The sequence below is a fragment of the Jaculus jaculus genome, chromosome 5 (genome assembly GCF_020740685.1).
Source record: "Jaculus jaculus isolate mJacJac1 chromosome 5, mJacJac1.mat.Y.cur, whole genome shotgun sequence".
NCBI lineage: Eukaryota > Metazoa > Chordata > Mammalia > Rodentia > Dipodidae > Jaculus > Jaculus jaculus.
Genome location: NC_059106.1, coordinates 119,963,802 through 119,977,330, shown reverse-complemented (window position 1 = coordinate 119,977,330; position 13,529 = coordinate 119,963,802). Strand labels below are relative to the sequence as shown.

Below are 13,529 nucleotides of genomic sequence, written 5' to 3'. Positions count from 1 at the left end.
ACTGCTGTGGTTTGAATGTAAAGTGTCCCCCATAGGCTAATGTGTTTGAACGCTGGGCTCCTTAGCTGGTGGTACTTTATGGGAAGGTTGTGGAACAATGCTGGTGGAAGTGAGTCACTAGGGGTAGGTTTTATAGCCCAGCCTCACTTCCTTCTTACTCTTTTCTAAAATAACAAGAGGAAAAGATGCTAACATCAAAATAAAAGAGAATAAATGGAAGGGAGAGGGGACTCTACAGTGGATATGAGAGGGACAGAATGGTGGTACTGGAGGGAATTATGATAGCTTATTGTCTATACTTATGGAAGCTGTCAATAAAACATTAAAATAAAATAATATATATGCCATATATTTATTCATGTGTGTGTGTATAAAACAGAACCTCTTGTTTTTGCAAATGAATGCCAGACAAATATATCACTTTTTGCATCTGGCTTTATGTAGGTGACCGGGGAATCCAGGCCATCAAGCTTTGCAAGGAAACCACTGAGCCATCTCCCCAGCCGTCCTGTTCACTCTTTCTGCTTCTTGACTGTGGATGCCAATGTGACCAGCTGGCCTGCTCCTGCTGACATGTCTTTACCATTATGATGGTCTATACCTATAGAACTGTAAGCCAAATAAAATTTTCCTTTCTTAGGCTGCCAGAAATTTGGTCACAGCAATGAGTACAGTAACACATTCACCATGAAGAGAACCAGTCTGTACTTGCAATGATGGTCTGGAACTTTTGAAACCATGAGCATTGTTTATCGTTCTTCTATTAAATTGCCAATTTTTTGGTTACAGTGATGAGAAGTCTAATCAAATCTCTACACAGCCTTAATCTTAAAGGACACAAAAGACTAAGCAAATTTACATTACCTGTTCTTGTCCCTGACGAGTATAAAACTTGACATTTAACATTCTTAATAATCCTAATGTCTTTGGCACCTACAAAAGTAATAATAAACAACAAATAAATATTAATGGAATGATTTACCATTGTCTAAAGCCCTTTTATCATGAAATGAAGTGTAGCAAATATACTATGTCTAAAAATTGTCAAGAAAATCAGCAATGGGAATGAGGTAGCCCAGTAGAAGAGAATTTGTTTAGCATATTCAAAATTGCATCCCTCCCATCACCACAATTAACATAAGATAAAGCTTCGTAAAATTTCAAAGGGACTAACAAGGGCTAACTAGCACAGCCTTAAATAAATAATATACTCTTTAACAAACACACATATGCTCTCTCATCTGTAGTTCCTAGCTGGGATAAATTAGAGGTGAGGAGCTGGAGAGATGGCTTAGCGGTTAAGGTGCTTGTTTGAGAACCCTAAGGACCTAGGTTTGACTCCCTAGAACAACATAGGCCATATGCACATGGTACCACATGCATCTGGAGTTTATTTCCAATGTGAGGAGGTCCTGGTGAGCCCATTCTCTCTCCCTGCCCCCCACCTCATAAATTTAAAAAAAAAAAAAATGAGGGATTGGAGAGATGGCTTAGCAGTTAGGCACTTGCCTACAAAGCCAAAGTCCCAGGTTCAATTCCCACGTAAGCCAGATGTACCTGGTGTCCATTCACATGGAGTTCATCTTTACATCTATTCTACCTCTCTCCCTAATAAATAAAAATAAAACTTTTAATTAGAGATGAGTGCAAATGGTAGTCAGCACCAGAAATATGGGTATAAAATTAGAATGAGACCAGGAGAGAGAACTAGGGAGAGAGGAAAGGAGGAGTTACCTGAAAAGACAGGGGAGGACAGAATATTGGGGGTGCAGGATCTTGGAGGGACCAGGGATAGGGAGGGTAAGGAGAAAATTACAAAAAAGTTAAGATAACATAAATCAGTCCCATAGAAATCCTAATTCTAACTAACATCCTACAAGATATAACAACCAATAAAGAGGGAGGGGGAACAATGCAAACAAAAGTGGAAAAAGCTTAACCTTCTTAAAACCACAGACTCTAAAAGGCAATTCCCAGGTCCAGAGTTAGGTTGCTCTCCACGGTGAGCTGATGGCCATGGAGACCCATGAAGTCCCTACAAAAAGGTAGGCAGGCCATGGCCAAAACATGTTGGTGGTCTCATTTAGTGTTTTTTTGTAGTTGTCATCTGCTCAGATTATAAACCAAACTTTTGTTAAAAAAGTGAAGCCATGAAAAAAAATTAAAGTTTTATGTCACTGATACTGTTGTTTTGAAATATATACTACACAATGAACACAGACCTATTTGGAACCATGTTTTCCTGAGAAATCCTTTCTCTGAGAAGATGAATGTCAGCAGAAGAATGTTTCCATAGGGTTCCACTGACCCTGGGCATTGGGTCTTCTCTTGTTAAGGCTACTGTGCTTGCTCCAGCTAGGGCCAAGCCTCTCTTTGTCATCTACTAGCATATCCTAGATATCTGAAAGCAGTTTCTTTCTCTCTCACTGTGATTTTTCAAAGTATTTTATTTATTTGTTTGTTTATTTATTTATTCATGAGAGAGAGGGGAAGATAGAGAATGGGTATGCTAGGGCCTCCAGTCATTGCAAATGAACTCCAGATCATGCACCACCTTATGCATCTGGCTTATGTGGGTACTGGGGAATGTAACCTGGGTCCTTAGGCTTTGTAGGCCAGTGTAGTAACTAGTTAGCCAGCTCTCCAGCCTCACTGTGAATTTTTTTCTCTCTCAGATTTATCACAAACAAAATGCATTTATTTCTCCCAGTGCACCCCTTTAATCTCCAGCTCTGACCTGCTTTCTTTCCTTTCTTTAAACCCTTCAGGTATGGTCTGCTTCTAGTTCTTCCCATTCTTTTCTCTCCCCAGTCCTTTCACATGGGAATATATCTCCATTGTTTTGTTTAAACTAAGTGATTTATCTGTACACTCCAATGCCTTCTCAGTTTGTCATTTTGATTACTATTCTTTATGTCTTACTAGTTGCTAATACAAAGTAAGTCAGTTTATTCTGTACTTCTTTCTCCCTTTCCTTTCTTCTCTTTATATTTTTTAGTTGTATTATTTCTGCTCTGGCACAGCACATAATATTTGCACATAATTTGTCTACTTGTCTTTAGTCTTAGATGTCTATTTATATATTTTTAAATGCTCAACCAATTCTTTGACTCATGCTTTCCTGGTCTTCTCTTCACTGGATGAGGTCATTCTCTGATAGAGGTCTTAAGGGCTTACAGAGGATACAATTTCTTAAGTTTATTCTTTCTTATTATTATTGCTGTTAAGAAGCAGGGTCTCTCTTAGCTCAACTTGATCTTAAACTATCATATAACTGAGGATGTCCTGCTTGCCTCTGCCTTCCAAGTGTTCATATTACATGTTTGTGCCAGCACACCTGGCCATTTTCCTAAGCTTTTATATGCTTAACAGTGTTTTTTCTGGGGTGACACTGAAGCTCAGTGGTAAAGATCTGCCTAGCATGTGTGAAGCCCTTGGATTGAGCCCCTGCACTGCAAAACAAACAAACTCTCTATTAGAGAATCTGTTCTTTTTCAGAAGGTAGTGAAACCTGAGAAGATAAACTACCCCTTGCACTTCAGCCAAGCCACAGCTGAAACCACAGAGGAATTAGGGAAATGAGCAAGAGTGCTGCATCCATGCTATGCCTGATAATCAGAGCCCAGGGTGTAGAACACAGACCCTGACGACACTCAACACCCACCAAAGCAGAGATCCAGAGGCTCCTAAGAGCTCATCATTGAAGTAGATCTAAAACTCACCCACCACAGCTCAGGGAATTTTGCAGAAGAGGGGCGGAAAGATTTTTAAGAACCATCAGCTGAGACATCATGCCCAGAACATAACTGACTACTGCTCCCACAATGCATAAACCAGAGCCCCATGAGGAATACCTGCAACGCCACTGAGGAGCATCCACAACGGATGGGGGCAGGGACGAGGGAAAAGAGAGTACCAACACATGATGTAACCATCTGAAACATCTTGTTAATAATAATTACTATTATTAATATTTTTAAAAAGAAAATGGGCATGTGGATCATAAATGGATGGAAAACATAATAAGCACAGTATTACATAAGGTAAGCTACAAACATAAAACAGTATTACTGTTTATATCTAAATTAGCAAGCCAGGCATGGTGGTGCACACCTTTAATCCCAACACTTGGGAGTGACAATAGGAGGATCAATGGGAATTTGAGGCCACCCTGAGACTGCATAGTGAATTCCAGGTCAGCCTGAGCTAGAATGAAACCCTACCTCATAAAAACAAAACAAAAGGAAAGCATACAAATATCTAAATTAGAAAATGTAGATAATGGAACTATGGGTAGACAGTTTTTGTAATCTATGAAAAAAATCATTATTAAAAATGAAGCCAAATTAAACTCAAAATACTTTACTAAATTTGATACTTGAAATAAGTACTAAAATTATACTAGCATTAACTTTCTCATTTATGACAAAATATCTTCTAAGCCTTAGAGAGAGTTGAATTATCTAAGATCAATTAGACCAGTAAAATGTTCTAACTAATGCTTACCACAGTAACCCTGTCACCACCATTAGTAACCAGTTTATAATAAGGTGATCCTGAAAGAACTCTCCATGCAGAAAGACCACAGCTGGCAGCTTTAGAAATGCCTACTTCAGCAACTTCACATCCACCAACCAGTAAAAGTCTAAAAATGAGAAAAAGAGAATAAATTGCAAATATGGTATCAACAAAACAATGTAGAAAGCCACCTTATAAAGAATGCTATGTTAAAATTAACATACTTTAAACCTAGAAGATTAGTATATTAGATGAGGCAACCAGAAGAAAATCAAGTGGATTTTCAATTAGAATTTCAACTTCATTTATGCAGAAATAAAGCTGAAACATTTAAATACCAAAAACTCAGATGGTAACAACAAAATGAGGAAAAATAGGTTAAGATTACCAATACATTCTGAAGACACTGCCTCAATCAGCCTTAACAAACAGATCTGTAGCTTCATACATATAGGTATGTATTAATTCCAGCACAGTATCACAGGCAATCAGAGCACAATTATAATACACTAGAAAGAAATGGCAGCTGGGAACGCTCTTTGGGAAAGAACCATACCACAATAATAATATGTCCAATGATAACTTCTTATTGAGAAACAAGATTCTTAAGCAGATTAGCAGAACACTATGATTGGTCAACTTTTCTGTTTGTCATACTCCACTAGCAACTAAAGGCCAGTTACAAACAGCCTAACATATACTAAGAGGTAAAGGGCACTGCCATGCAACCACTTTATGAACTACATAGACTGTTAATAACAGAACCCAAGCAGCCCTGTTCTTCAAGTTAAATCTGATTCAGCACATTAAGAAGGGCCCTATATATCTGACATCACAATGACTGACAGGGAAAAAAAAAAAACTAGGCAAGGTGACATACGCCTTTATTCTCTGCACTCAGGAGACTGAGGAGATCACGGCTAGCTTGGGTAACAGAGTAAGTTCTAGCAGAGCTGGGACTAGAGTGAGAATCTACCTCAAGAAAGAGAGAGAAGAGCTGTAGAGATGGCTCAGCAGTTAAAGCACTTGACTGTAGAGCCCAACAACCCAAATTCAATTCTCCAGTACCCACATAAAGCCAGATACCCAATATGGAACATGCATCTAGAATTCATTTACATTGGCTACAAGCCCTGGCATGTCCATTTATTCTCCCCCTCTCTCCCTCCCCCCCTCCCCTCCGCCCCCCTTCTCGGGAGAGCTGTATGCTTACAAATAAATCAATGAAAATAATTTTTAGATTTCAGAGTGAGAGGGCAGCATAGTAGCCACACTAAAGCAGGCTAGGAGGGTAAATAAGCAGAAAAACAGCAAAATTCACTCTTTTACTGAACAGTGAAATAAGGATTTTCAACCTGTGCAGAGAAGTAAAAGAGACCCAGAGCTGCTAGCAAGAAGGCAACAAGCCAGAATTGGCTCCTGCCATGGCGCTGGTCTGCACAGCCTCCTCATTCTGCCTGAAACAGAAAGTTGGTTCTTTGAAAGGATAAACAAGGGCTGGTGAGATGGCTTAGCATTTAAGGGTTTGCCTGTGAAGCCTAAGGACCCTGGTTCAAGGCTCAATTCCCCAGGGCCCACATTAACCAGATGCACAAGGGGGCACACGTATCTGGAGTTTGTTTGCAGTGGCTAAGCAGCCCTGGTGCGCCCACTCTATCTCTCTCTCCCTCTTTCTCTGTCGCTCTCAAATAAATAAATAAAAATAAACAAAAAATTTTAAAAAAAGAAAGGATAAACAAGATTGAAAAGCCCTTAGCAACTCTGAGTAAAAGAAAGAGAGAAGAGACACAATAAATACAATTAGAGATAAGAAAGGCACCACGACAACAGATACAAATGAAATTCAGAAAATCATTAAGGACATACTTTAAGAAAATATACTCTTCCAGCACTCGGGAGGCAGAGGTAGGAGGATCTCCGAGAGTTCGAGGCCACCCTGAGACTACATAGTGAATTCCAGGTCAGTCTGAGCCAGAGTGAGACCCTACCTCGAAAAACCGAAAAAAAAAAAATATATATATATACTAAGTTTGAAAATCTGAAAGGAATGCACAATTTCCTTGATTTATATGACTTACCAAAAGAAAATTAAGATGAGATAAACCATTAAAGCAGGCCTATAACAAGCATGGAGATCAAAAGTTATATAAAAATCTCCCAACTAGAAAAAGTTCAGGCCCACATGGATTCACAGGTGAATTTTACTAGACACTCACAAAAGAACTAACACCAATGCCTCTCAAACTTTTCCATAAAATAGAAAAGGAAGAAATACTACAAAACTCCCCCTATGAAGCCAGCACTTCCCTAATACTAAAACCAGACAAATCAGAACAAAAACAAAAAAACTACAGAGCCATGTCCCTCATGAACATAGATGCAAAAATTGTCAACAAAATATTGGCAAAAAGAATACAAAAATATATCAAGAAGATCATTCACCCCAACCAAGAAGGCTTTATCCTAGAGACATAGGAATGTTCAACATATGCAAATTGATAAATGTAATACACCATATAAATGGACTGAATGGAAAAAAAAATCACATGATCATCTCAATAGATGAAGAAAAGATATCTGAGAAAATCCAAAATTGCTTTGTGGTAAAAGTCCTAAAGAAATTGGGAATAGAAGGAACATATCTCAACATAATAAAGGCTATAGCCAACAAAATACTAAATGGGGAAAAACTTGAAAACTTTTCACTAAAATCTGGAAAAAGACAAGGGTATCCACTGTCCCCACTTTTATTTGATATAGTACTGGAAGTAGTACCTATAGCAATAAGGCAAGAGATACACATAAAAGGAATACAAATTGGAAAGGAAGAGAAAAAATTATCATTATTTGCAGATGATATGATTCTACACATAAAGGACTTCTAAAGACAATTTCCAGCCAACTGTTAAAGCAAATAAACACTTTTAGCAACACAGCAGGATACAAAATAAACACAGAAATCAATAGCTTTCCTATATACTAACAACAAACATGCTGAGGATGCAATCAGGGAATCTCTCCCACTCAAAATTACCTGAAAAAAATTAAGTACCTTGTAAGAAATCTAACCAAGGGCCAGGCATGGTGGCACATGCCTTTAATCCCAGCACTTGGGAGGCAGAGGTAGAAGGATCATCATGATTTTGAGGCCACCACCAGGTCAGCCTCAGCTACAGTGAGACCCTAACACAGAAATACAAAAAAAATACAAAAAAAAAAAAAAAAAAAAAAAAAACACCTAACCAAGAAAGTGAAGTATCTCAACAATGAAAACTTTGTAACATTCAAGACAGAAATTGAAGACACTAGGAACTGGAAAGAGATCCCATGTTCCTAAGATTGTAAGAATCAATATTGTGAAAATGTCAATCTTAACAAAATAATCTACACATTGAATGCAATCCCCATCAAAATTCCAATGGCATTCTTCATGGAAATAAAAAAAAATTCCTAAAATTTATTTGGAAGCACAAGAAACCTCAAATAGCCAAAAAAAAAATTGGGGGCAACAAAAAAAAGACTGGCAGTATCACCATACCTGATTTTCAGCTATATTACAGAGGGTTAATAACAAAAACAGCATGGCATGGCACAAAATCAGACACACAGATCAATGGAACAGAACAGAAGACCCAGATGTAAGTCCAGAAAGCTACAGTCATGTGATTTTCTACAAAAAAAATGCCAAAAATATTCATTGGAGAAAAAGCCTCTTTAACTAATGGTGCTGGGAAAACTGGATATCTATATGTACAAGAATAAAAATACATTCTTATCTCTCTCCATGCAAAAGAAGCAAGTCCAAATAGATCAAAAACATTAATATCAGACCTGAAACTCTGAAACTTCTAGAGGAAAAAGTAGGGGAAACTCTCCAACATACTGGCATAAGCAATAACTTTCTAATATAACCCCAGTTGCTCAGGAAATAAAACCACAGATCAACCATTGGGACCTCATGGAATTAAATAGCTTTTACACAGCAAAAGACCCTGTGAATTGGGCTAGAGGGATGGCTTAGCATTCAAGGCGTTTGTCTGCAAAGCCAAAGGACCCAAGTTCAGTTCCCCAGAACCCACATTAGCCACATGCACAAGGGGGCACACGCATCTGGAGTTAGTTTGCAGTGGCTGGAGGCCCTGGCACACCCATTCACATTCACTCTCTCTCTCTCCGCCCCCCCCCCAACCTTTCTCTGTCAAATAAATAAATATTTATGTATTTTTAAAAAGACCCTGTGAATAGAGCAAAAAGGCAATTTACAAAATGGGAAAAATCTATGCCAGCTATACTTCTGAGAGAAGATTAATACCTTGAATATACAAAGAACTCAAAAAACTAAATAGTAAGAAATCAAACAACAATTAAAAAGTGGGCTATGGCACTAAATAAAGAGTTCACAAAGGAAGAAATACAAACAGCCTATAAACATCTAAAAAAAATATTCAACACCCTTAGCCATCAAGGAAATGCAAATTATAACTACTTTGGGATTCCATCTCACTCCTGTCCGAATGGCTATCATCAAGAAAACAAATGACAACAAATGCTGGCATGGATGCAGAAAAAGAGCCCTTCTACACTTGTTGGTGGGAATGTAAACTGGAACAGCTATTGTGGAAATCAGTGTGGAGGTTCCTGAGACAGCTAAAGATAGATTTTCCACATGACCCAGCTATACCACTCCTAGGTATATATCCTAAGGACTCATCTCACTCCTTAGAGATACTTGCGCATCCATGTTTATTGCCGCTCTATTTACAATAACTAGGAAATGGAAGTAGCCTAGATGTCCTTCAACTGATAAATGGATAATGAAGATGTGGCACATTTATACAATAAAGTTCTACTCAGCAGTAAAGAAAAATGAAATTATGAACTTTGCAGGGAAATGGATGGAACTGGAAAGGATTATACTAAGTGAGGCAACCCAGGCCCAGAAAGCCAAGCACCGCAGGTTCTTTCTCATATATGGATCCTACCTACAAATGTTTAGACTTGTATGTGAGGAGTAGTAAAAATAGACAGCAGAAGACAGTAAACTAGAAAGTGGCTATAAGGGAGGCAGGAGAAGGGAGGACTTGAAGTAATGATATTGTATATATGTAAGTAGATGAACAGATTACTGGGGTGGAATGGCCTAAGTTAGGTTGGGGGAAGCAAATGAGTAAAGAAAGAATGGGGCTGAGGACTAAGCAAAATTTAAAAGGGTATTAATAAGCCATATGGAAACCTACTTTTTTAGACAATGGCACACCCAGAAGCCATAGATTGCTACTAGAAAATTTTCATTGCAAAGATGGGATACCTTCCAGTGACTTGTTAGCCAGGGAAGTGCCTGATGCCCCAAAAACATTACAGGCCATTTCCAAGGCTCTTGGTTTCCCACCAGGACTAGACGGTAAGACCCTACTGCTAAAGACTCCATATGCTTGAGCTGAAAGGTCACTGAGAAATCAAGCTGGAGCTAAGCTGAAAACCTCCTCCCTGTAGACCAGCTTTCAGAAAGGCGGAAAAAGCCACACTGCATACAGCCCTATCGGAGACAAAAGTGATCAGTGGAGATAAACAACAGTGGACACAAAAAGCCTTAAGTCTTTCCAGCCAGGCCAAGTGGGCCAACAGGTAAAATAGTGAAATGTCTGTACGCAGGGGGAGAGGGGCAACAAACCACTCTCTAGTTGGACTACAGGTGCATTACACAGGAGGGAATACATGTCTGGGCCTGAAAACCTAGTCAAAAGCCTATGATGGGGGCAGGGAGACTTCATTATCCCTAGGGGTGTAATGTCTGCTGGTTTCTGAATAACTGCATTTATTATGCTTACCATACTGCCTGGTAAGCACTTTTCTTAATGTGCGCATCCATATATTAATGCTACTCTCACTTTTGGTTAGAGAAGCTTCTGTTAAGATGGCAGTGACCTGTGGAATGATTCAAAAGGCACCATAGTGCTAAGAAGAAATGACAGAGGAGTGTCAAGCATTAAGACATCTCTATCACACCCTTCAAGGCTCAGAGCCCATTGCAGAATAGGTGGCAGAAAGAATGTAAGAGCCAAAGGAAGGGTAAGACTGCTTACAATACAATCTTCCAGACAAAATATGACCATGCACTGTCTGGTAATACCTACACAAAATCCTCATAATAAGAGGAAAAGATAATATCAAAATAAAAGAGAGACTAATTGAGTGGGGGAAGGGATAGGAGGAAGAGTAGATTTGTGAAGGGGAAATGGGGGGAGGAATTATGATGGTTTTTTATCTATAATTATGGAAGTTATCAATAAAAAAAGTTTTAAAAAAATTAGAACTGAAAGAGAAGACCTGAGAGAGGGAGGGATGAAAGGAGGGAGGGAAGGAAGGAAGGAAGGAAAGAAGAAAATTAAAGGGAAATTTATTTGCAATGAGTTAACTATGGGTACCAATGACAAAAAGAACCATGCACTTCTCAATGAATAAACCAATACTGAAGAGAACAGTTTCCTAGGCTTTAGGAATTACCCATGATCTGAGAAAGACAAAAACTTCCAAGCAGAAGTTCCCTGTCCATGCCCACGTGGTACTGTGCCCACACATTCTACCACTGCCCAAATGACGAGATATTCTATCTTTATTTCAAGACTTATAAAACACCTATCATGACAAGGCTCCCATTTTGAAAAGAGAATACACTTCATCATGCATATAAGTGACTCAACTTTTTCTGCACCATAGTCAAGAATGTTTGTTTTTTTGTATGAAAAATAGTTTAATGTAGAAATTGGAAGATAAAAAACTCAGCAGTTCATAAGGTTGCTGAGAGTTAGAATATCGACAGAGTGAATTATATAGCTACATTAGCTAAACCAATTTTTGAGACAATGTCTCACTATTTAATCAGTCTCACTATACAGCCTCAATGTCACAGTGATCGGATTACAGGTATGTACCACCACCCCTGGTTTTAAACAAGACTGCAAATATGAAGACCTCATGCTATAACACTATGATATTCAATATTTTTCCATTAAGAACAAAAGTAGGATGTGCTCAAGGATTGTAAAAAGAACTATACTAGTGGAAAAAGCAGCAGATATCTTCCACTCCTTCTATACACCTTTGTGCTAGATACAAAGCACCCCATCCTCAAATACCTCCATTTTTACAATCACAAAAATACTGAATAGTTAAAGAAGGTAGGATGAAGACACATGAGAAAGATTCAACTGGCTCCTGCCAGCTTGAAGGTGGAAGGGGCCATGAATCTGAGAAGTCAGAAAAGAACACAGCCCTGCTAATAACTTTATTTAGCCCTCTAACAACCCATTTCAAACTTCTGACTTCCTAGAACTACAAGAAAAATAACTTGCTTTATGTGCTGAGCTTGTGGTAACTTGTTAGAGCAAATGCGCGAAACTAAAACATGCCTTTCTTTATACTGAATTCCAAAATGACCCATTAGACTACAACTGAACGGACAGCTCTCATTCAACAACTTCTTTCCTAACATATTTCTCAAATAAGGCAACTTTTTAAAAATTATTCTCTTACGTCCAAAAACTTAAAAACTACATAAAATCCCTTTAGGTTTAACCATACAGATTAGGCAGAATCAAAATCCACGAAGCCATGTGTTCCATTACTGGTAGTAATCACCCAACCAGAAGCAGCTTGTGGGAAAAAGAGGTTTACTTTGGCTTACATGCTTGAGGGGAAGCTCCATGATGGCAGGAAAATGATGGCATAAGCAGAGGGTGGACATCAACCCCTAGTCAACATAAGGTGGACAATAGCAACAGAAGAGTGTGCCAAACACTGGCAAGGGGAAACTGGCTATAATACTCATAAGCACGCCCCCCAAAATACACACATTCCAAGAGGTGTAAATTCCCAAATCTCCATCTGCTCAGAACCTAGCATTCAGAAGTACATGGGGAACACCTGAATCAAACCACCATACCACATAAGCACTTACTGAGAAAAATAAGACTTCAGACTTCACTCATATCTTTTTTCCTGTTGATTTTATAGATGGCTCTAACAAGTTCATGTCAACAAATCAGAAGCAAAAAGTTTGAAACAATAGCTCAAAGAGACCTATTTATACTGGCTCTACCCTAGGCAAATATTTACAGGTAAAACATAATTAACCTTATTCACAAGAGCAAGAGATATTTTGGTCCACAGTTAAGCTGGCAGTACAAGTACAAATATTGCCCAGAGCATTCATTCTGTTCAAATAATTCAGTTATAATAAAGTATTTCACCTCAAACTTTATCTAGCACAGATAAAACTGTATTTGTATCACCTTTCAGAATCTACCAATTTACACAAAATATAGATTAAAAATATAAATACTTCAAATAACAATACAAATATGTAATCAACAAAATCAAAGCAGTGAGAAGAAGCAAAAAAATGTTATCTTCAAAACATACATATATCTGGGTGGGGGCCAGCACTTGGGAGGCAGAGAGAGAATGGTCATGAGTTTGATACCAGCTTGGGCTACAGAGTGAGTTAAAGCAAGAAAGGGAGAGAGCAAAACAGAGAGAGGAGGAAGGAAAAGGAAAGGGAGGGGGAAGTGGAGGAGAGGGAGGGGAAAGAGAAGAAGAAAGGAGAGAAAAAGGAAGAGGTCAATGACTTCAAAGAAACCAATCTGCAAGTTTGAAAATGTTGATACATTTACACACACACACACACACACACACACACACACACACACACACACGTAGGTTTTTTTGAGGTAGGGTTTCACCGTAGCTCAGGCTGACCTGGAACTCATTATGTAATATCAGGGTAGCCTTGAACTCATGGTGATCCTCTTACCTCTGCCTCCAGAGTGTTGGGATTAAATACGTGCACCACCACACCTGACCTTTATTTCTTTATAGGCAGAGAATTTATTTTATTTTTTATTAACATTTTCCGTGATTATAAAAAAAATCCCATTGTAATGCACTCCCTTCCTGCCACACTTTCCCCTTTAAAATTCCATTCTCCATCATATTTACTCCCCATCTAAATC

The 13,529-nt window shown here is 38.5% G+C and overlaps 1 protein-coding gene across 3 annotated transcripts in view; it reads right to left on the bottom strand.

The window, feature by feature from the left end:
* Nbas (NBAS subunit of NRZ tethering complex) overlaps positions 1-13,529 on the bottom strand; it is a 470,946-nt gene that overhangs the window by 345,261 nt on the left and 112,156 nt on the right. For all 3 annotated transcript variants that reach the window (XM_045148869.1, XM_004665676.3, XM_045148870.1), the window contains 2 exons: positions 4,507-4,645; positions 865-933 (listed from right to left, as the gene is read on the bottom strand). In XM_045148869.1, coding sequence (XP_045004804.1) covers positions 865-933; positions 4,507-4,645 — 208 coding nt within the window. The remainder of the gene's footprint in view (positions 1-864; positions 934-4,506; positions 4,646-13,529) is intronic.